At 37.1% G+C, this 24595-nt stretch overlaps 1 protein-coding gene across 4 annotated transcripts in view; it reads right to left on the minus strand.

Moving 5' to 3' along the window:
* Positions 1 to 24595, minus strand: part of LOC106883967 (uncharacterized) — a 91533-nt gene that overhangs the window by 31881 nt on the left and 35057 nt on the right. Inside the window, exons 1-2 of one of the 4 annotated variants that reach the window (XM_052977056.2) lie at positions 7709 to 7886; positions 529 to 680 (exon numbers count right to left, since the gene is read on the minus strand). In XM_052977056.2, coding sequence (XP_052833016.1) covers positions 529 to 634 — 106 coding nt within the window. In that variant the 5' untranslated portion in view covers positions 635 to 680; positions 7709 to 7886. Of the gene's footprint in view, positions 1 to 528; positions 681 to 6022; positions 6435 to 7708; positions 7887 to 24595 lie in introns of those variants that run through there. The other 3 variants (XM_089342491.1, XM_052977058.2, XM_052977057.2) reach the window with 3 other exon arrangements.

A 24595-nucleotide genomic window follows, 5' to 3' on the forward strand; every position in this document is an offset into this window, starting at 1 on the left:
ACAATGTGAAAGAGTCTTGCTCAAGGACACAATGCGTTGCCGAGAATTGAACTCCTGACCTTACAATTGCAAGCTGAAAACCCTAAACAGTAAGCCAATGCGCCTTCACTGAACTTATTTAAGAAAACAACATTGGAGGAGCAAAAACTGATTGTAAAATACAAAAGTATTAGGGATGATAGTGATGATGTTTATATGTTTATGCCAGGGATTTTCAAACTTTTTGACTTGCGGACCCCTTTATATTTCAGGCTTTACCTTAGGGACCCCCTTATAAATGCTTATGAAATTTATACATAAATATTTCCTTAAAATAACATATATTTTTACATTTATTTATTTAACAGTATTTAACAAATAGGTTTATTGTCAATTAAAAGATTTCGATTAAAAAACATATATAAAACCAAATTGTCCATAAAAAGTATTTGCTGTCCACGGACCACAGTTTTAAAACTGGTTTAATGCTATGTGCTACGTTGAATTGTATGCAGGAAAATACAGTGAATAAAAGCGAAGAATAATTACCCGAGACAGAAACCACCTTCGATGGTTTTGAAAGGATTCCATGGAGTATTTTAGCACTTTTATCTTTGGTCGCGTCAGTGGAGACTGATGACGTACTAGTGGCCATGGCCGCTGAATAAAATCCAGAACCAGTTTTAAACTAAAATCTCCATCTGCAAAAATCATCAGAAAATATTTAAGTTAAATAGATTCTCTGAAACATGGAAATATAGAGACAGGCATATTTTTTTCATGCACAAAAAAAAAAAAAAACTATTTTGAAAATAAAATCAAAATCAATGATAAAATTATTTTCAACATTATTTTTGTGTCTCAGATTTATGGGTGTAGGTGTGACTACGTGGTCAAGAAGTTTGCTTCCCAACCAGAAAGTTCTGGTTTCAGTTCTACTCTGTGGCATCTTTTATTATAGCCCCAGGCCAACCAAAACCGTCTCGGTGCATTGGCTAGAAGCCCATTGTGTATGTCTGCGTTTGTATGTGTGTGTGTGTTTGCCTGCCCCTCTGCTTGGTAACCTGTGTTGGTTTCTTTATGTTTCTATAACTTAGCAGTTCAGTAAGAGACTATGTACTAAACATAAAAAGTATATATAAGTCCTGGGGTCGATTTGCTTGACTAAAGGCGGTGCCCCAGCATGGCCGCAGTCAAATGACTCAAACCATCAAAAGAATATCAACCATCCTCACCCCTATTTAATATCATTTTTATCATTGTTGAACCTCGTACCCTCATAAACCTCATCCCTCATAAACAAGCTCCCAACACCCTGGCACCATTTATCCTCTATTCCCCATGTCCCTGTTACTTATCCCCTCATCTCTCTCCTTACTACCATATTATTCTCCTGCTGTAAGTCAGTTAAATCAGAACCTCACCTGTAAACTACAAATCATTTCTATGCAGCCACATTCCATTCCCCCCTCCTCTGAGCTAATCTCAGTTTACATCCATCCATCATTCTTATCATCATCCTCCACCCACGTCCATGTTGATAGCCATCTCTCACTCTCCCTCCATACTCTTGTAACCCTAACTCCCACCTACTGATTTACTCCTCTGATTGTGGTACAACTACACATTGTTTGCAAATAGCATGCCTCTACCAAAGTACTACTTTCACCTCGTTTTACTTGTGTCAGTCATTGGATTGCAGGTTATTTTCATGCTCGGTACTTTGTATTGGTATCTTAAAGCCAAACTGCTAAGTTACGGGAACATAGTTTGCAAGTGATGTGGGGGACAAACGTGAAAACGCGCACACACACACACACACACATATATATCACAGAAAATAAAGGAAATTTCGAACACAGAGTAGTTGTGAAAACAGCTTTGAAAATAAGGGAAATATCCCTAGAAGATGGGAAAAAGTTGCCAGCAAGCCATGGCAGAACATCAGATCTTGTATCTCTCAAATTCTAGCTGAGGCTGCGTACTACTATGCTTAGTGACCACTGACAACAAACACTATCTTTTATTATGCTAAATAAGAGCTTTTGGAACATGAGAACATTTTTTGTAAACAAATGTAAAAGCACTGAGTGAGTTGGTATTTTACAGAAAATAAAGGAAATCTTGAATGCAGAATAGCAGACTCAGATAAATATCCTTAGGAGATTCAGGTAAATATCTTTAGAAGATGGAAAAAAAGTACCCGGAAGACATTATAGAGAATTGAACCATGAACCTCTTAAATTCCGGTTGAGCATTCTAACAGGCTTCTTTCAGTTTCTGCCTACCCAAATCCACTTGCAAGGCTTTGGTTAGTCTGGGGCTATAGTCAAGTACACTTGTCGAAGATGCTGTGCAGTAGGACTGAACCAGAAACCAAGTGGTAGGGTTGCAAGTTTCTTACCATGCAGCCATGCTTTATGTGTATTTTGGGTTATTTTTTCCCTCACAATCAGGAGAGGTTCGAGCATTTTTGCATCTGATCTCATATGAAAGTAAACCTCATAAGTTAATGTTCTAAAAGTGTGCTTCAGGATGAGAGCAAAGATGCGAAATAAGGTGGGAGTAAACATAGAACTCTGTTTCACTCCCCTAGGGTAGAGAAGACCTCTTATTTCATTCATGGCTATGTGGAATAACTGACCAATCTTGAGTAACCATGGAGAGAACCCAATCATAGCATTCCCTATTTACAGGGTGAAACACCTTCAAGATGTCAACAAAAGCAGCACAGATCAACACCCTTCAATGTTCATTTTCCCAAGCTTGCATGATTACACCACATTACTCTGTAAGGAGCATAGAGCCAGTTTCCCTGGTTTTTCTGGTGTGTATATATTCTATCCTAAAGGGCAGCGAGCTGGCAGAGTGGTTAGCACACTGAGCAAAATGCTTAGTGGTATTTTGTCTGCTGTTATGTTCCGAGTTCAAATTCCGCTGTGGTCGACTTTGCTTCTCATCCCTTCAGGGTCGATTAAATAAGTACCAGTTACGCACTGGGGTCGATGTAATCGACTTAATCCCTTTGTCTGTCCTTGTTTGTCCCCTCTATGTTTAGCCCCCTGTGGGCAATAAAGAAATACATATATACTCCATCCTGGATGAGACACCAGTCCATCATAGGGTTACTCATTCTCATCAGCTGAGTGGATGAAGCAACTTGAAATGAAGTGTTTTGCTCAAGACCAGGACGCATCTCCTGGTCCAGGGATCAAAACCACAATTTTACACTCATGAGTTCAACACCCTCACCGCTAAACTGTGCATGGAGCAGACAGAATTTGTTAGAGAATATTTTCTCCAGACACACGCTCTTCCTGTCGCCAACCCTTCACCTGTTTCCAAGCAAGGTAACATTTGCCCATAACCAGACATGTTTTTGTGGAAGACTGGAGATGAATAACTTTACTTATATGATGATAATGCTTATTTGCAACAATCATGTGATGTCTAGACAAGGGTATACACACACACACACACACACAACATGATGGGCTTCTTCCATTTTCTGTCTACCAAATCCACTCACAAGGCTTTGGTTGGCTTGGAGCTGTGGTAGAAGACACTTGCCAAAGGTGCCACACAGTGAGATTGAACCCAAAACCACATGCTTGAGAAGCTGACTTCTTAATCACACAGCTACACCTATAATAGATGGTTGTTTTTAATGTCAGCATTTTTCTTGTAACTTTGGAAAGGAGAAGATCATATCTGTTGTATAGGGAGAAAGGTCTAGGGACCAGCCATTCAAATTGATAGCAGTATGGTTGATAAACCAATAAGAGATGATTCATCAGAAGTTACTATCGAGAGGCTGAAAATTCTGTAGCAGAATTGGATACAAGTTAGTCACCAGTATGATCAATCAGGTTGTTTTAGGAAGTTACCATGCCTAACGACTGGTGTAGCAGCATCATCATCAACTATTACAAAGGTAAATGTGATACTTTAGAGAAAGGTAATTACAGGTGTATCAAACTGTTAGAACAGGTTATAAAGATTACCAAAAGAATTATAAGCTTAACCAATTAGGATGAGAATTCCACTTTGGTGAAATGCAGTTTGGTTTTGTGCTTGGGAGAAGTACTAAACCAGGAGAAAACCTCTATCGCTGACATTTAATGAACTAGAGAGGGCCGTTAACTGGGTTCTCCGCTCTGTGATCTTATGGATGCTGAGAAGGCTAGGTATGGATGAATAGTGTGCGAGGAACATGTAAGTCATGTACAGAGGTGCAATCAGCAAGGTGAAAATTATTTGACTGGGTTCTCTGCTCTGTGATCTTATGGATTATGAGAAGGGTAGGTATGGATGAAGGGTAGGTAAGTCATGTACAGAGGTGCAATCAGCAAGGAGAAAATTAGCAATGGGTTCAGCAACCAATTTAGGGTTCAGGTTGGGGTACAACAGGACTCTGTACACAGGCCATTCCGGTTCATTAAAATCTTCCAAGCTATATGAAAGCAGTTTAAGACTGGCAACCAGTGATAGCTCCTCTATGTGGATGATATAGTTCTTATATAGAAATCTGCCCCCAACAAATTCCAAACAACCCATGTGAGCATGGAAAAGTGCAAGTTAAAATGTTGATGAGTGTGTGTGTGTATGTATGTATGGTAATCCTACCAGTGCTGGTGCCATGCAAAAGGCATCCAGTCCACCCTGTAAAGTGGTTGGCATTTGGAAGGGCATCCAGTTGTAAAAATCACGCCAAACTGGCCTTGCCTCTGCTCGTGCCATGTAAAAAGCAATGAGTCCACTCTGCAGAGTGGTAGGTGTTGGGAAGGGCATCCAGCTGTAAAAAGCTTGCCAAAACAGACACAGTAGCCTAGGGTAGTTTTTCTACCTGGTCAGCTCTTGTCAACCGCCCTACGCATGCATGGAACATGGACGTTAAACGATGATGATATATATATATGTAGAGAGAAAGAGAGATACACACACATATACACTATCCAACCCATACCAACAGAGTATGATGATGATGATGATAGTAATATCATAAACACACACATGATGTTGGGTGCTCCACCAGCCAAGGAGGAGTCACTATTCATTTGCACATGAATACGTGTCTGTGTCTTGATATGGCACACGATTTGTAAACATACATCACCATCATACAAGCAATTTCCCATTAAAAAGGGGTCTAGCCATTTGATGGTCATGTTCAAAGGATGAGGTTTGGCAACAGGAAGGGCATCCGGTTGTATAAAACTTCGCCCCCACCCGAAATTTGATGATATAATGTATGTATATTCATATATACACATTATGTGTATGTATGAAAATACATACATATTTATATTATGTATGTGTACACACACATACATAATATAAATTATATATATATACAAAAATAAATGTATATATTTGTATACATGTTACACGTATATATATATATATATATATATATATATATATATATACACACACACACATATATATACACACACACATACATATATATATATACATACACACTCATACATACAGATATAGATATATACATTATACATATATATATACATACATACACACATAAATAGATATAGATATAGATATATATTATACACACACATATATATACATACACATACACACACACATATATATACACACATACAGATATAGATATATATACATACATATACACAGATATAGATATACATAATATATACATATTTATATATATATATATTTGAATGTATGTTTACTATTTACCCAGTCATATTTCAATGTAATTAACAGGTGCGTTATGACAAACACCAAAAGTTTGTTTTCTTAATGTATTTACAAACACACACACACAATATATATATAAGCGTGTGTATGTGTGTTGCATTTCCAAAGCGACACAAGTTTACGCAGAGAACATTTAACAGTTTGTAATTGTGAACATCCAAGAATTACCTTTAAATACAATTTCATGAAATCGAAATTTGGGAAGGAAAAAAAAGCGAATAAAAAGATATTAAACCTTCCGAAGAGGAATCCAACAAAAGTTTAAAAAAAAAAGAACAAAACAAAGCAAAACTATTACCTCGAATAAATTGAACCTTGATAAAAACATGGAGAGAGTGAGAGTGAAAAAAATAATAAAGCAGGAAAGAGGGTAAGACATTTCTTTGGCGAACCACAAAGATTGCTGCTTCATTTTCTTTATCGTCAATGAAATGGGTTAGTTTAATAATCAACCAACCTAGTTTTTGTGTTTCTTTTGAAGAACATTGATGGCAGAAAGGAGAGATATAGCCATATAATTATTTCACTATGTCGCTAAATGCCCTTGGATAAAGCATGAACGTTACAACCTCCTGTTTTTCTCTCTCTCTCTGTTATTAAAGCTTGAGTCTTGAAAACCTATGTTAAACTCTAAAAACACACACATACGCATACATATACAAGTAGAAAGAGGTGGGGAGAGATATATAGAGAAGAACAAATAGATAAGTGGTTTAGAAGGTTTGTTTTAACAGATTTGTAACTGAAAAAAGAAAATAGCAATTCGTCAAATGAATTTGAAGGGTTTAGTAGTTCCCTGTTTAATCTGATGTTCTTTATGGCTAATTAAATTCCTGTTATTTTTGTTTCGTTCTTTTTCTTGGTCGAAATTTTCTATTCGTATTTAGGATACGGATATATATATATATATATATATATATATATATATATATATATATATATATATATATATATATATATATATATATATATATATACATATATATATATATATATATATATATATATTAAACAATGTCAGGCACACAAATGTTGCAACTAGCAAGAGAAAAATTAGAACAAAAATAACAGTACAAACAACAAATGATTAAGTTGCGAAAATTTATATATGTATATATATACATATGAGCAGAGAAGCTCAAAGAATTGGAGAAGAGGAGAAAGAGAGAGAGTGAGAAACGGACCCTGTTTGGCATAGTTGTCACTAAACAAGGATAATAATAATAATAATACTAATAACAATAACAACGGTTAGTATTATTATTATAACTAGTACTGTTATTAATCTTATGAAACTGACAACCAAAACAAACGATTAGGACAGGAAATATTAAATTAAATGAGAAAGAAGACCCTCAAAATCCCGTCTCTTAGGAATCATTGATCTTATTAACATCATCATCATTAATAATAATTATTAAAAGAAATCGCTGTTATTATACTAATCGTTATTATGATTGGTATCTAAATGGTGTGAATGGTTTATCTAGAAATTGTCGGTGATATATAGTTTTAGAGATTAGAGCTTGTACGTGATTATTGTATTTTTTCGGATGAGTGGAGGGTCTCTTTCGCTCTCTCTCAGAGTGAAAAATAAATTGAAATAAAAGCAAGAAAGCTGGGGGCGAAAATAACAAGACACAACCCCCCCACTAACTTGGAGTTGAAGTTTAAAGTAAGAAAGAACCAACTCAAAAACTATTATTATATTTTCGGATAGGAATAATATGAAGACAGAGAGAGAGGGGAAAAGATGGGGAGGAAAGTTGGAAGTTGGTAAAAGAAATCTTTTAGAACCTCAAAAACAGGACTTATCGGGAGAGGAATAATAATGATAAAAACAAAAGAAATGGCAAAAACAAATTTCTTTCCTATCCTGCTATCTTTTTCTCCTAATGGATATTTAAACGATGAAGTTATTTCATAGAGCTAAAAAGCCTCTCAAACAAACCAATGTTAATATAGATGTATATACTTTACTTACTTTGCAGTGTGTGTATGTATGTCTTTAGAATGGATTCAGGCAGTAAAATAAACTAAGAAATAAATAACCAAAAAAATGCTCTCAGCTGAGAGAAGTGGCAGAAGATAGAGACAGACAGCACTGGTAGTTTAATAAACAGTAGTACAAGTATTGGAGTTAGGTGTTATAATAGCGTCAGTGCGCGTGGAGGGGGTGGTGGAAGAGGCGGTGATAGTTATAGTGGCGGTGATGGTGGGTACAGTGATACCGATGATGGTGGTGGTGGTGGTGGTGGTTATAACGGTGACGATGATGGTGGTGGAGGTGTTGATAGTTATAAAAGGTGGAGGAGACGGCGAAGAGGGTGGTGAGCAGTCGGGCCGTGTTCAGTAGTTTTTTTTCTGATTTGACCGAAGGTTTCTCTTTAAAAGTTAAATAGAATAGAATGAAATAAAATATAATAAAAACTAAGAGCGATTGAACAAGGAAGGGGGATAGAGAAAAAAATCACAAACCTTACTTGTACAATTGTAAATTTTTAGAAAAGAAATGGATAGAGTGAGAGAGAGAATCGAATAGGTTTTTTATTTATCTATTGGTATATTATGCATTATGTATATGTAGTTATTTCTGTTTTTTCTTGGAAATGTTTCTTGGAATAGGATAACTTTCAATCTAATCGGCAGAAAATATCTGTAGTAATATACATGTATGTATATTTAAATTTTGGATTGATCGGAAAATATACATTCTCATATATATATATATATATATATATATATATATATATATATATATATATATATATATACACACACACACACACACATGCTTACAGGAACAAGCATTCCGAAAGAGAACAGATTAGACACACATTTACTATATATATATATATATATATATATATACCGAGATATCTAGATAGATAGACAGACAGACAGACACACATCATGCATGCATGATACTTTATATATTTTTTAAACATTCTTTGTGTTTATTAGCGAGAATGGTAAAGTTATTTGACCATTGCTGAAATCGGACGATTACTGATCTTCGGAGTGATTTATATAAGGTGAAATGTCTATATTTACACGTCAATTGATCGATCTATAAATGTATGTTAACGTACACATACATACATACATACATATATATATATATATATATAGATAGAAACCAGTTGATGGTAATTATTGTGACCTCTAAAGTACGTGTATATATATATATATATATATATATATATATATATATATATATATATATATATATATATATATATATATATATACATATGTATACGTCTCCAACGTTAGGAAAATTCTTTCACAAAACGAAACAAAATACAATATATCAAATAATTTAGTTTTATTTTATAAGGAAAAAAAGAAAGACCCAAACACGGGTGAGGGATAAAAACGTAGAATGGAGAGAACGCGAAAGATTGAAAATACAGGATAGAATAGGACAGAAAATGGTTAGGAAGACGAAAGAGGAAAAGAAAAAAAATTATAAAAGAAGATGAAATAAAACTAAAATTACTAAAAAGCTATAAAACAATAAAGTAAAGTGAAACACAAGTAATAGAAGGTGTTGTTAACGTTGAAGAAAGGTTTTGGAGAATCAAAAACAGGAAATGACTTGATAATAAAGGTGAGAAATATATTTGGTGTTAAGAGAAAAGGGAGTCATTAACAAGGTGAGGGGGACATGCATGTGTTATTCACCTACAAACGGCAAGAGTTATCTCCCTTCGTGTCCACCCCAAATCTGGATTGATATTTAGTGGCCAAGAATTTTTCGGGTATCGTCACTTAATTACTGGGTCCTAGATAATTTAACTTGGTCTTTCGACTGTACTTTAACCCCACCGCCACAACACTTATATTATATATTACCTTATGGTAATATACGATGCCTAAACTCAATGGCAGCTTTCTGCCAAGTTGAGTTAAATGGCCATACCCAGCAAGAAATTGTTTGCTGATATAAAAAATAATATACACGCTCTTATTGCACATATAGAATGTGCACTTTTGTTTCTGGCTTTATATCTATCTATCTATCTATCTATCTATCTAATAAAACACGACTATGCGTAGATCTTCAAGAAACCCATTTATACGTATCTATCTATCTATCTATCTATCTAACTGTCTATCTATCTATCTATCTATCTATCTATCTATCTATCTATCTATCTATATATCTATTTATCTATCTATTTGTCTATCTACCTAGCCATCTATTCTTTAAATAGAGCAAACAGGATAAACAGAACTCACTATATAATATATATATATATAATAATTATTTTTAATGTTCTATGTATTTTTTATCACATTGGATGAACTGTTTGACAATCTGGAAATAAAGAATCTTATTTACACAGGTTTATATCTATCTCAACCTAATTACAAAATCATCATCATCGGTGTATGTCTGTGTGTGTGTTTGTAACGATGATGATGAAACGACTACTTTGAAATACGAGTTGAATTAATTTTTTCATAACTATTGTTTATGAGTGTAAAAATCATTTCTCGTTACACACGCACAAACAATTATATACATATAAACTTGTATGTATGTATGTAATGTCTATAAGCGCAGTCAAAAGACCAATTTCAATTTAGGACCGTAAAAGCGAAGATACCCAAATTTTCATTAACATTAACACTTATCACATCTGTTGGTCATAGAGAAAGACAGACACACACACAATATATATATATATATGTATATATATATATATATATATGTATATATATATATATATATATGTATATATATATATAACGAGAGAGAGGTTTCCATGTGATTTTAAATCTTCCATTCCATTTCCTTTATAAATTGAGAAAATGGCCACCACCAACCAAACCAGATCCCATCTGCTAAACATAAGTCACATCAAACCTTTTAATAGTTTCAAGTAAATAAAAAAAGAATCAATATGCCTAACCCATATGCTAGTAATAATAGCCAAATCTATCCTTAATGTAAAAGACATTCGACAGCGTAGCCCTAGATATACAACGCTTAATAATAAGAGATAGGTGTGTGAATGACTTGAATGATTTTTGTTGTAAATCTGAAGCGACTGTCGTTGAATAAAAATTCAGACAGGAGAGACACGGTTGGAAGCCATTGATCGTAGATAGGTATGTTCAATCAAGTGCCGAGCTCAAGCTAAACAACGTTTTAGAATATATATATATATATATATATATATATATATATACACACACACACGCATACACTCACAAATACATATCTACATTTCTTTTTCTTTACAACCATACACAAAAAAAAAAAAAATGGAAACGACGAGTTATTTAACACTAGTTCATTTTTTTTTAGTTTTAATGAACACACCAACACACCTATGATTACTCAGACATTTTAGCCATCTACACCCAATCCGGGTTCTTTTATTTTTTTTATATTTATTTTCCATTTCCTACGTAAGACTGCATAATACAATAATTCAACGACTCCAACCATTTCTAAGAGAATGGTGTATGATTCGAGATTTGAGGGGCAGTTGGCTGCTATTTCTCGCATTTCAATCGAACATGTACATGAAGTACTCTGTGTGTGTGTGTGTGTGTGTGTATAGGCAGCTTCCAGTCATTAGTGAAGTGCGTAAAAAGTATGTTCGTATGGCAACATACGAACTTTTTGATATCTTTTGTTGATGAAGACCTCCATAAGTTTATTTCGAGTGTTATTTTTCATTCATTTCTCGTTATATATATATATATATATATACACACGTCTCACACACACATACATATACACGAGGGTGTATACACAGAAGGCATCTGTTTGCACCATTCTACAAATGCCCGATGCCATAGGACAAAAATATATTTGCCAATCGACCTCCTCCTATATTATTCTTATTATGAACATTATTAGTATTTATTTAAATCATTCTGGATGAGAAGAAGTTTATTCCAGCAAGGAAGTGATTAGAAAACAAAAAATTCCCAGATATTTAAACCCCCGCAACAGATCTAGTTATGGCTCCCTTTCATTCCATGACATCCGTAATAACTTTACTTTCTCCATTAAATGTTTTCTTATTTTGGAGCAAGGTCACGAATACGTTTGTGGCGACTATTAATCCATTCCAGCATATTAATGATAGCTAATTAATTTATGAATCCCTTTCCCCCATATTATATGGAAAAAGCAAAAACTAAAGAGAAGAACTAAAAAAAAAAAAAACTAAAAAGAACGAAGGGACATAATTAAATAACTTAAGACATTTAGTTCGGCATTTATCATCACATTTACTTCGGCATTTATCGCCACACGTTTCAAATTTTCACAAAGGTAATAGCGTTTTCTCTAAGTTTGTTATAAGAGATATATTTCATTATTGGTGGCTGTTAATGCAGCATTTATTAATGGTACTTATTTAATTAATTAATTTCTCAAAGAAAGACGAAGGTGATGGGAAAATTTCAAGTGAATACGTAAAGGGAGGTAACTAAATATCGATGGCCATATAGTCCGGCACTTTAGTAAATAGGGCTCGTTTGTTGCCCTGTATGAAGTAAATGAATTTACTGTGATCACAATAACACACGTCTAATCCTGACATTTGCCTTCTCATATTTCATCACACAGACAAACAGATAGATATATAGAGACCTACGTAGATTGACACAGACAGATAGAACAATGCATACATAGATAAAGTGACACAAAGATAGATAGATAGATAGATAGATAGATAGATAGATAGATAGATAGATAGATAGATAGATGTATACATAGCTTCACTCTTAGATAAATAAACATGTAGAAACAGACAGATAAATAGATAAATAACACCATGAAGAAGAATAAAACAATTTATCAGACCTTTTATGACTAGTTAGAATTCTTTCTGTACCAACTCTGTTTTTAACGCAATTGGATTGGACATAAAAGTCATGCAACACTCACTAAACTTTCCTCATGGAATTGGAGTTAAAAACAGAGTTGTTAAAGAAACATTTGTAACTGGTCATTGAAGATGTGATAAACTCTTTCTTTGTCTTCTTATTTCGATTATATTTTACTCTAAACCCACATATTGGTTTTTTTATTGACGTTACACCTGGATTTTCTACACGTGAAGGATATCAATTTAACTTAAGACTATGATACAAGAGTATAAATAACCTCAAGCTCGAGTCGAGTGCTGCATTGGATATAGTCTTTTTATTCTTCCAGTACTTTGACAAATAGATAGATAGATAGATAGATATAGATAGATAGATAGATAGATAGATAAATAGATAACGATAGATGGATATAGATATAGATAGATAGATAGACATAGATAGATAGATACACACACATACATAAGGTATACATATATATGCATATACATATACACACATACAAAACTCTCTCACTCTCTGAGTGTATGTGTGTAAATATTGGAATTTTGCAATGTTATTTCATTCACTTAGTTTTATATGTTTGCACTTTTATCACTTTCAAAGTATTCTCCATTTGAAGCAATGCATCGGTACAGACATGTTTCCCACTGTTCGAAGTAGTCCTAGAACCCTTGCAAAATGATGCCTTTTAGTGCCTCTGTCATTTTCTTCATCCCGTCTTCCATGGCAACAGCTTTTGTCACCAGTGCTGACCTTCAAAAAGAGGTCCAGACCAACTTCCGACTGTTCTTTCAGTTTACGACACACATTCAGTCAGGACTGCTTTTGATCTTCCACGAGCACAAATTTTGATGCACTTCTTCTCATTCAAAATTCCTCACATAAATTTTGTTTGGCAGGAGCTCCAGGACACACCAGTCAGATCCACAAGTTTGTCAATTGTTCAGGAGGTCAATGGTTGTCCTGAAAGAGGTTGGTCTTCGAGCAACAAATGACCATTCTTGAAGCATGGAAACCACTTGTAAGCTTGTGTTTTGCTCATGGCAGTGGCCTTGTAAGCTGTTCCCCAGCAGAAAACAGAATTTTGTGGAAGCAGGCTATTCCTTCATTTCAGCCATCACAAAAATCACCGAACAATGCTGGTCAGCAGACTGATGCCTGAGGGTTGCATCAAATGGCTGACGCCTGAACTACAATGGGCTTGTTCCACAGAGAACATTTCCAGTTACCTTTAGGTACCCCCTCGTATGTATCCATCCCTCTACCCATCTATCTTAAGTCTCCACTTTTCCTGGGAAGGTCATGGGGGTGGAGACCTTAGGTACCTCCTCCCTAGAGTCCTGTCAAAAGCAACTATCATTACAATTTCTGCCTGGTTTTCCAAATGGGAACAACTGAATCTGTGGCTATTATCCAATCATCTCATCCTTGATCTACCCCTCAGTCTCCAGCTGGTTCGCTTGGCTTGGCTTGGAGAATCCATCTTGTGAATCTTCTCTGCGATACACTTATCACATGTCTGTTAGTACCTGAGATATGATGTCTTATTGTGGAAAAGTACATTGGCGTAGGAGTGGCTGTGTGGTAAGTAACTTGCTTACCAACCACATGGGTTCCAAGTTCATTCCCACTGCGTGGCACCTTGAGCAAGTGTCTTCTACTATAGCCTCAGGCTGACCAAAGCCTTGTGAGTGGATTTGGTAGACAGAAACTGAAAAGAAGCCCGTCGTATATATGTATATATATGTATGTGTATAAGTTTGTGTGTATATGTTTGTCCCCCCAACATCGCTTGACAACCGATGCTGGTGTGTTTATGTCCCCGTAACTTAGCGGTTCGGCAAAAGGAGACCGATAGAATAAGTACTAGGCTCCCAAAGAATAAGTCCTGGGGTCGATTTCCTCGACTAAAAGCGGTGCTCCAGCATGGTCACAGTCAAATGACTGAAACAAGTAAAAGAGTAAAAGAGTATGTGTGTATGACTAAGTCATCATCATCATCGTCATCGTCATTTAACGTCCGTTTTCCATGCAGACATGGGTTGGATGGTTTGACTGAGAACTAACAAGCCGGGAGATTGCACCAGGCTCCAATCTGGTTTGACAAGGTTTCTACAGCTGGATGCCCTTCCTAACACCAACCACTTCGACAGTGTAGTGGGTGCTTTTATGTGCCACTGGCATGGGAGCCATCACTGAATGTATGTATGGTTGCTGTACTTGATAAATGTGTCAAGTGAATGAACCGCGAAAGCGAGGTCGGCCAAAGAAAACGTGGAAGGGACAGGTGGAGGAAGAGATTGGGAGGGTTGGCTTGAGGAGGAAGGACACCCAAAAAGGGCGAGATGGTGTGAGGGTGGTTGCTGTAAGAGTGAGGTAGATCCGGCCACCCTTGTTAATGGGGATAAAACTGGATTTAAAATATTGGAATTCATCATCATCAAGCTAAGTAGAATCACTGTGTCCCACATATACAGGCTTGTCCTTCAGGTGCTGATGCCACTTACAAAGCACCCAAATCAGTGCTGTGTTAACACACCTGTGCTGGTGCCATGTAAAATCCACCATGCCAGTGGCATGTAAAAAAAGCACACTCTGTTAAGTGGTTGGTGTTAGGAAGGACATCCCGCCATAGAAACCATGTCACAACAGACAGCTGGAGTCCGGACAGCTCCCTGCTAGCCAGCTCTATGTCAAACTGTCCAACCCATGCCAGCATGGAAAGAAGATGTTAAATGATGATGATCATCATGATGAAGATGTGTGTGTATACATATATATTCATTTACATGTTTCAGTTATGAAATTGCAATTATGCTGGGGCACCCTCTTAAAGGGTTTAGTCATGCAAATCAACCCCACTATTTATATTTTGGGTTTACCAGTCCCTTTTGCTGAACCACTAATTTATATGGACATAAGCAAACCATCACTGGTTAGCAAACAGTGGTGAGGGACAAGTACAAAAACATATAAACACACGCAGAGTTATATACACATATGTATATGAGGGGCTTCTATACAGTCTCTATCAACAAAATTCATTCACGAGGTACTGGTCAGTCCAGGGTTACAGAAAACACTTTCCCAGGGTACCATGTTGTGGGACTGAACTCCAAACCATATGATTGTGAAGTGAGCTGCATAACAGCCATATATCATCATTGCCACCACCACCACCACCACCACCTCCAACACTATTATCATCACCATATTCATTACCACCATCATCATCATACTGGCATAATAAGATGGTTTGATAGGATGTGGTGAGCTGTAGGGCTGCACCAGGCTCCAATTGTCTGTTTTGGCATGGTTTTTACAGCTGGATGCCCTTCCTAACACCAACCAAATTACAGTGTGTACTGGCTGCTTTTTTATGTTCCACTGGCACTTGAGAATAAGGAAAAAGGAAAAGGAAAAAAGCAAGAATAAAGAAAAAGAAAAAGGAAAACACGTCCTGCTAAATAGGCTTCATGTCATATGTTGAGGTACTAATGTATGATAAAGGGACAAACACAAGTGTCTTGCTATAGAGGAGATACATACCTACTCCACATTATATAAAGGGATTGGTTGGAGTAGTTGAGAAGGACATCAAAGAAGATAGGGAGGAAGTGCTAGAGTATAAACTCTCGAGGTACAAGAATGTGAGTGTAAGAGAGGACTTCTAACTGGTTGTCTCTTGAGGTCTCTGGGTGAGACTTGGAGTCAACTTGTCCAAATACAAAGCAAAAGTCAGACCGTGTGTGTATCGTTGGCGATTTTCCTTCTCCAACTTCCCTTCTTTGGACTTATTCTATATTTCTGATGAAGAGCTCCGCTCGAAACGTGAGATCCTCTTTCTTTTCTTTCCTTTCCTGAGCGTCCAATAACACTGTACTTGTTCCACGTCCTCGCGTTGTTGTTTTTTATTGCTTGTTCTTATTTAGATTGACTATATATATATATATATATATATATATATATATATATATATATATATATATATATATATATATATATATATATATATATATATATATATATATATATATATATATATATATATATATATATATATATATATATATATATATATATATATATATATATATATATATATATATATATATATATAGGTGCAAGAGTGGTTGTGTGGTAAGAAGCTTGCCTCCCAACCACGTGGTTACAGTTTCAGTCCCACTGTGTGGCACCTTCAGCAAGTGTCTTCTACTATAGCTTCAGGCCAATAAAAGCCTTGTGGATTTGGTTTGGTAGACGGAAACTGAATGAAGCCTGTTGTGTGTGTGTGTATGTGTATGTGAGCATGTATGTATGTATGTATGTATGTATGTGTGTGTGTCTCTCTCTGTTCCCCCAACATCACTTGACAACTGATGCTGGTGTGTCTACGTCCCCGTAATTTAGTGGTTTGGCAAAAGAGACCAATAGAATAAGAACTAGGCTTACAAAGAATAAGTCCTGGGGTCAATTTGCTCGACTAAAGGTGGTACCCCAGCATGGCTGCAGTCAAATGACTAAAACAAGACTGTGTATATATAAGAGGTGCAGCAACATCAAAGGTAGGTTAACTAGGAAGTTAGTTTTTGTTTGTGGCAGATGTTCTGTTGAAATAAAAACTGTAAACAAACAGGAAACAACTTCTATCTCATTCCAGGGTGAAAAACTAGAGGTAGTCGATAGCTTCCGCTATCTGGGCGACCAAGTTAGTAGTTGGGGTGGGTGCGCTGAAAGTGTAGCTGCTAGAATAAGAATAGCCTGGGCAAAGTTTAGAGAGCTCTTACCCCTGCTGGTGACAAAGGGACTCTCACTCAGAGTAAAAGGCAGACTGTATGACGCATGCGTACGAACAGCCATGCTACATGGCAGTGAAACATGGGCTGTAACTGCTGAGGACATACATAAGCTCGCAAGGAATGAAGCCAGTATGCTCCGTTGGATGTGTAATGTCAATGTGAATATCCGTCAGAGTGTAAGTATCTTGAGAGAAAAGCTGAACATTAGAAGCATCAGTTGTGGTGTGCAAGAGAGACGATTGCGCTGGTATGGACATGTGGTGAGAATGGATGAGGATAGCTGTCTGAAAAAGTGCCACACCCTAACTGTTGAGGGAACCCGTGGAAGAGGTAGGCCCAGGAAGACCTGGGCTGAGGTGGTGAGGCAAGACCTTCGTACATTGGGCCTCACCGAGGCGATGACTACTGACCGAGACCTTTGGAAATGTGTTGTGCGTGAGAAGACCCGGCAAGCCAAGTAAGATCGTTGCCAGTGCCCCTGGACTGGCTCTTGTGCGGGTGGCACATAAGATGCACCATTTTGAGCGTGGCCGTTGCCAGCACCGCCTGACTGGCTTCCGTAGGATTTTCGAGCGAGATCGTTGCCAGTGCCCCTGGACTGGCTTGTGCGGGTGGCACATAAAAGACACCATTTCGAGCGTGGCCGTTGCCAGTATCGCCTGACTGGCCTTCGTGCAGGTGATACGTAAAAGCACCTACTACACTCTCTGAGTGGTTGGCGTTAGCAAGGGCATCCAGCTGTAGAAACTCTGCCAAAATTAGATTGGAGCCTGGTGTTGCCATCCGGTTTCACCAGTCCTCAGTCAAATCGTCCAACCCATGCTAGCATGGAAAGCGGACGTTAAACGATGATGATGATGATGATGATGATGATATATATATAGGTTCAAAAAAAGGAAAAAGACAAAAAAACAACATGAGGACGTGATACAGATTGTGTTACTAGACGCTCGGGAAAGGAAAGAGAGAGAGTATGACGTTTCGAGCGGAGCTCTTCGTCGGAAACAAGGAAAGGAAAAACGTAGGAAGAAAAAATCGCCACTGATGTCCACGAGGTTACATTGTGGAAGGAATATATAAATTTAAATAATAAGGGTGAAAAATCGAATATTAATTTGATTAATATCAGTTTAAAACCAGTGGCCTAGCATATTGAAATAATCTGAAGATTCAGAAAAATTATATTACATACATATAAGAGGGATGACCACTAAGTGGACATCCATTATGCTAGAAGTAGATCACCTATGATCAGACCACTAAGAAAAGATTGCTGAATTTTCTTGAGAACAATCTTTTCTTAGTGGTCAGATCATAGGTGATCTACTTCTAGCATAATGGATGTCCACTTAGTGGTCATCCCTCTTATATGTATGTGTGTGTATATATATATATATATATATATATATATATATATATATATATATATATATATTGACAGAAAAGACAACAAAAGAAAGAAAGAGACCTCAATATTATGTAAATAGAGGAATTTATCTGTAAAAATATATGTGACACTTATTCAGTAGCCATGATAAAACTCCAAGTTTTGGATGCCAGGGTGGGAGCCCATGCCAACATCTCTTCAGTTATCCAGCCATTGAAAATTCCTGTGAAAAATGACCATTAAACAAAGGGAAATTACTGTGTGGTGACCGTCATTAAGACAAAAGACAAAAGAGCTAATAGACCGCTAAGTAAGGGGGTAAGAGTAAGGGAGTAGAGAAGTCTATAGGTTTGCGTAAGCGCACCAATCCGTACATTCGCCTATATTCATATACTAAAACTACCCTCGCTTTAAACACACACATGCTCACCCCAAAAAATGTATAGCCAAAAACTATACATGTATGTAAACACACACATGCTCACTCACATACTCGCCACAGACCATACATATATGTACATGTGCATATATATATACACGCATACACATCCACACTCACAACAACCCCGCACCCATACATACGCACGCAAAAAATTTTTTAAAAATTTTATAGGGCTAAAAGCAAGAAACAGTGTGGGTTTTAGCGCAAGCCCGTACATGTGTGTGTGTGTGTGTGTGGTGGTATGTGTGTGGTGGTATGTGGCTTAGTGGTCAGGGTATTGCATTCATGATCGTAAGATTGTGGTTTCAATTCCTGGACTGAGTGATGTGTTGTGTTATTGAGCAAAGCACTTCATTTCAGGTTGCCCTACTAGTCAAGACCAGCTGGCAAATATGAATAATGCTGTGAGGGACCACGTCCCCACCCTGAGGACAATATGTATGACACAGAACCTGGGAAACCAACTCTAGGAGACTATGGCTCACGAAGGACCTTTGATCCTTTGTGAGAGAGAGAGAGAGAGAGAGAGAGAGAGAGAGAGAGAAAGAGAGAGAGAGAGAGGAGAGAGAGAGAAAGAGAGAGAGAGATAGAGGGGGAGAGAGAGAGAGAGAGAGAGAGATGGGCTGCTTTCAGTTGTTATCTATCAAATCCTCTTACAAGGTTTTGGTCTCCCAGGGGCTAAAGTAGAAGATACTTACCCAGGACGTCATGCAGTGGGGACTGAACCCAAAACCATATGGTAGGGAAACAAGTTTCTGTACCATACAGCTATGTATACACACACACATTTATATATCTATATATCATTAACAATAGAATAGCAATAACGCCACCCTTGAGAGGGTTGCCAAATTCTATAACAAATCACTATTATGAAGTCTGTACCAAGTTGGAGCATTGTACTAAATATCGCCATCTCACAAGTGCCCTCAAAACACTAGAAAACAAAACAGTATATGATATAAACCAACTGCAATGATGGTGTAGAAACATTCCCCAAATAGATATAAATCTCACAAGATATTTGACATGAACACCATTAAGATGAGCTATAGCTGCATGAAAGAATATCTCTTATGTCATTCAGAGCTATAATGCCAAAATATTGCAACCAAACTTAGGGAAAAGGTGGCTGGATGCAATTGCCAAAGTATAGAGCTTTGCTCCTTAATCCTTTGAATAAAAGGGACTGAATTATCAGCCATGTCATTGTAGGTAGGGTCTGCAACATGAATAGCTGATCTCTTGCCTACCATGTATCTTGCTTATAGTTTATAAATAAATCACCTTGCAGCTTCTTGGCCAATCTGAGGCCTTGTTTCATATCACCAACAGCTCATATGATCATATCCCCTATTTGATGGCATAAAAGACACACAGGCATATTAGATGCACCCCAATTTTAGAAATGCATATTGAGAACAAATAAGTTTTTAGTGCAATAAAGGCCTAACTTCACATATATGACCCAGGGTGATGTTTTAGACATTAGATGTTTTAAGACATTGTTTAAGAAAAAAAGTGCATCTTATATGCTATCAAATATGGTATGTCTGTGCATTTGTGTAATGTTTTCTGTTTGTGAATCTAAAATTGACAAAAATGGTTGAAAGAAAATCATCAACTTGTCAGCTTATCTCTTATTTTACTTTCTAATTGTTGTTGGCACTCCATCGCTTACCACGTCGAGGGTTCCAGTCGATTCAATCAACGGAACAGCCTGCTCGTGAAATTAATGTGCAAGTGGTTGAGCACTCCACAGACATGTATACCCTTAGCGTAGTTCTCGGGGATATTCATCGTGACACAGAGTGTGACAAGGCTGACCCTTTGAATTACAGGCACAACAGAAACAGGAAGTAAGAGTGAGAGAAATTTGTGGTGAAAGAGTACAGCAGGGTTCGCCACCATCCCCTGCCGGAACCTCATGGAGCTTTTTAGGTGTTTTTGCTCAATAAACACTCACAACGCCCGGTCTGGGAATCAAAACCGCGATTCTATGACCGTGAGTCCGCTGCCCTAACCACTGGGCCATTGCACCTCCTTTACTTTCTAATGAGAAGAGTGAAAAGGCCAGTAATTATGCTAATTTAAAGAACGAAATGATTCTGAACTGAGGGAGGAGGAGGGGAGAAGAGAGAGAGAGAGTGCTGTTAAGGGAGACAATAATGTACAAGGTGTCCAGCCCCAACTAGGAGGGGACATGGCAATGTAGAGGACGTGATGCTGCTCAAAGAAACAGCGTCTTCCCTAACTACAGCAGGATGGACTAGGGCCACTAATGTTTTTGTTGAACACCAGTTTTCTCCCACCATAAAGAAGGAATATTTGAAAAATGATAAACACAGGCAATCTTCCTGATGACTTTTTCTCCTCATCATGTAATGATCATTTATGGGTTGATTTTGGTTGAAATATTGCACCAACCTAGATGCCTGATTTCACTCAAACCAAATAAATACATTGCAGAGAATTTAGGAAAAAGAACATCCTCTTTCAGTGGAAGAAATGAAGACAGTTTTTGGACTTCGGGTAGTGATAAGAGCTTCTCTCAGACCAAATGGTTATATGGCAGAGAGTTTGAGGAAATAAAATAAAAAAAAGATCTTTCTTTCATTCAAAGAAACAAAAGAAGTTTCTGGACTTGGGGTAGTGGTAGGAGATTCTCTCCGACCATATGGTTATGTTCCAGAGAATTTGAGGAAATACAACAAAATCCCTTTCAGTGGAAGAAATGAAGGAAATCTTTGGACTTATGTCAGTGATGGGAGCCTTTTACTTCTATACAAAGTTAGGTATGAACATAGTAAGAATTAAGTACTGAACTTTATTGGTGGTTCAAAGGCTCACTGATTTGTGGAACCCCAAAATTTGGAAACTCTATGGTCAGTAATAAACTTGTTGCTGTTTAGTGAGGAAGATGTACCATGAGATAAGAAGGATTAAATCTAGAAAGTATGCCAAGGGTTCAAGTATTTGATGAAAAAATTTCTAGTATTATTACATGCCTTCAAATTCACTCACGATGTCTTAACTGGCCTGGGACTATAGTAGAAGACACTTGTCCAAAGTGCCATGCAATGGAACTGAACCTGAAACCATGTGGTTGAAAAATGATCTTCTTAACCACACAGCCATTCCGGCACCTAATCTTTAATCTTTGACTGGATGTATTGTGTGAATGATCAAAACATTGTGTGATTCTGAAAATGCTTATCTCTACACTGCAAAGTAGATGTAACCATTACACATAGGCTTGGGAACAACGAATAGACTCAAGAACAGGGGTTGCAGATGCTTCACCTAAAATTTTTGAGAGGCAATGAAAATGCTTTGAACATCCTCTTGAAAAACTGGGTTTACACTCCTTAAGCAAATTTCGTTCCCACACTTACAAGAGGATGCTAAGGTTATTGGTAACCTGAGCGTAACAGGTAATTTTGCAGTGTGTATGACTGTAGAATATAACTGTGTATTGTATACCGATTTCAGGGAGAAATATTGGTGACAGGAAAAGCCTTAAGCTGTAGAAACTCTGACTCAATAAACTCCATCTAAACCATGCAAGTATGGAAAAGTGGATGTTAAAACAATGATGACATATGGAATGGGCTTCCTTCAGTTTCTGTCTACCAAATCTACTCACAAGCTCTAGACTGGCCTGAGGCTTTGGCAGAGGACACTAGCCCTAGATGCCACACAATGAGACTGAACCTGGGACCACAAGGTAGCAAAGCTAGCATTTTAACCACACAGCCATCCCTGCCACTCAATTGGATATGTATCTGGATCTTGTTTTGGTTGATGCCACAGATTTCATATTTTTTCAATTTTGTTCCAATTGCTTTCAAATTTGGTTATACTGATTCAGTTTTGTGTGCTAATTATAAAAATGAAATTCATTTTTGGCATAAATAAAAAGTTAATAGCTTTTAAAGTTTGTCAATTTTGGGTAATTTTAGCCAATCAAAACTCACCATTACACACATGACCATAAATCTCACATTGATATCTGTTTTCATAATAACAAGCAAAGCTGTAGCCTGCCCTGTTTCCATGGTAACAAGGATACTGTATTTAGCATAAGATTTGATGAGTAATATCATTTTGTGCCTGTTGTTATCACTTTATGACAGACAGACAGACTACAACACAGAAAATGTGTGGCTTATGATTCTTGGACTAAAAATGATCAAACTTTGAACCGCTGTAACATTTCCTTAAATTTTTCTGGAAATAAGTGAGTCGTGAACTCAGATTCAGTGTGGAAAATCATTTGAATATACCAAATTTGAGAATTTTCACATAATTTAGAAATTTTCAAATCTGTGACAACAACTGAGAAGATACTCTTTTACTCTTTTACTTGTTTCAGTCATTTGACTGCGGCCATGCTGGAGCACCGCCTTTAGTCAAGCAAATTGACCCTAGGACTTATTCTTTAGATGCCTAGTACCTATTCTATCGGTCTCTATTGCCGAACCGCTAAGTTACGGGGACATAAACACAACAGCATCGGTTATCAAGCGATGTTGGGGGGGACAAACACAGACACACAAACACACACACATATATATATATATATATATATATATACATATATACGACAGGCTTCTTTCAGTTTCCGTCTACCAAATCCACTCACAAGGCTTTGGTCGGCCTGAGGCTATAGTAGAAGACACTTGCCCAAGGTGCCACGCAGTGGGAATGAACCCGGAACCATGTGGTTGGTAAGCAAGCTACTTACCACACAGCCACTCCTGCGTCTTTTGAAAATATTTCATCTGATGCTTAGAACAGGCATGGGCCACCTTTTATGAGAAGCATGCTGCATGAGATTATGGCTCGTCGTCAGGTAGACCACACTACTAAAATAACTGAAGGTAATTTTTCATGACATGCTATTCAGAAATACCATGGAAGGCAGGTTGTCTACGACTAGGTTAGAATTTTGATGTAAAGGAGCAACACTTAAAAATGCAGTTGGTGGATCAAGGTTCATTCTTTGCCAAGTTTCACATCATCTTAATTCCATTAAACATGGTAATTTGCAGCTTTTGGTGGTCTTATTCATGAATGCAAGTAGCCAAAATGAAGTTCCTCTGGAAGATCTCTGGAGTGATGTTACTTGATAGGGTGAATAGCTTGGAGATCAGGGAGTCTCTCTACAAGTCAAGCAACTACTTCCCTGCATTGAAAGAAACACAGCGACTATACTACAGACATACAATTAAAATATCACAGGAAAAAAACCACAAGATAGTTCTTCAAGCCAAGCCAACAGGCAGAAGATCAAGAATGAGATGGTTGAGTAAAATCCATAATCTCAGTTGGTCTCCTTAGGGAATCCAGCCAGAAAGTGTAATGATGGTTAAGCATTAA

This window comes from Octopus bimaculoides, chromosome 26 (genome assembly GCF_046866305.1).
Source record: "Octopus bimaculoides isolate indiv1 chromosome 26, ASM4686630v1, whole genome shotgun sequence".
NCBI lineage: Eukaryota > Metazoa > Mollusca > Cephalopoda > Octopoda > Octopodidae > Octopus > Octopus bimaculoides.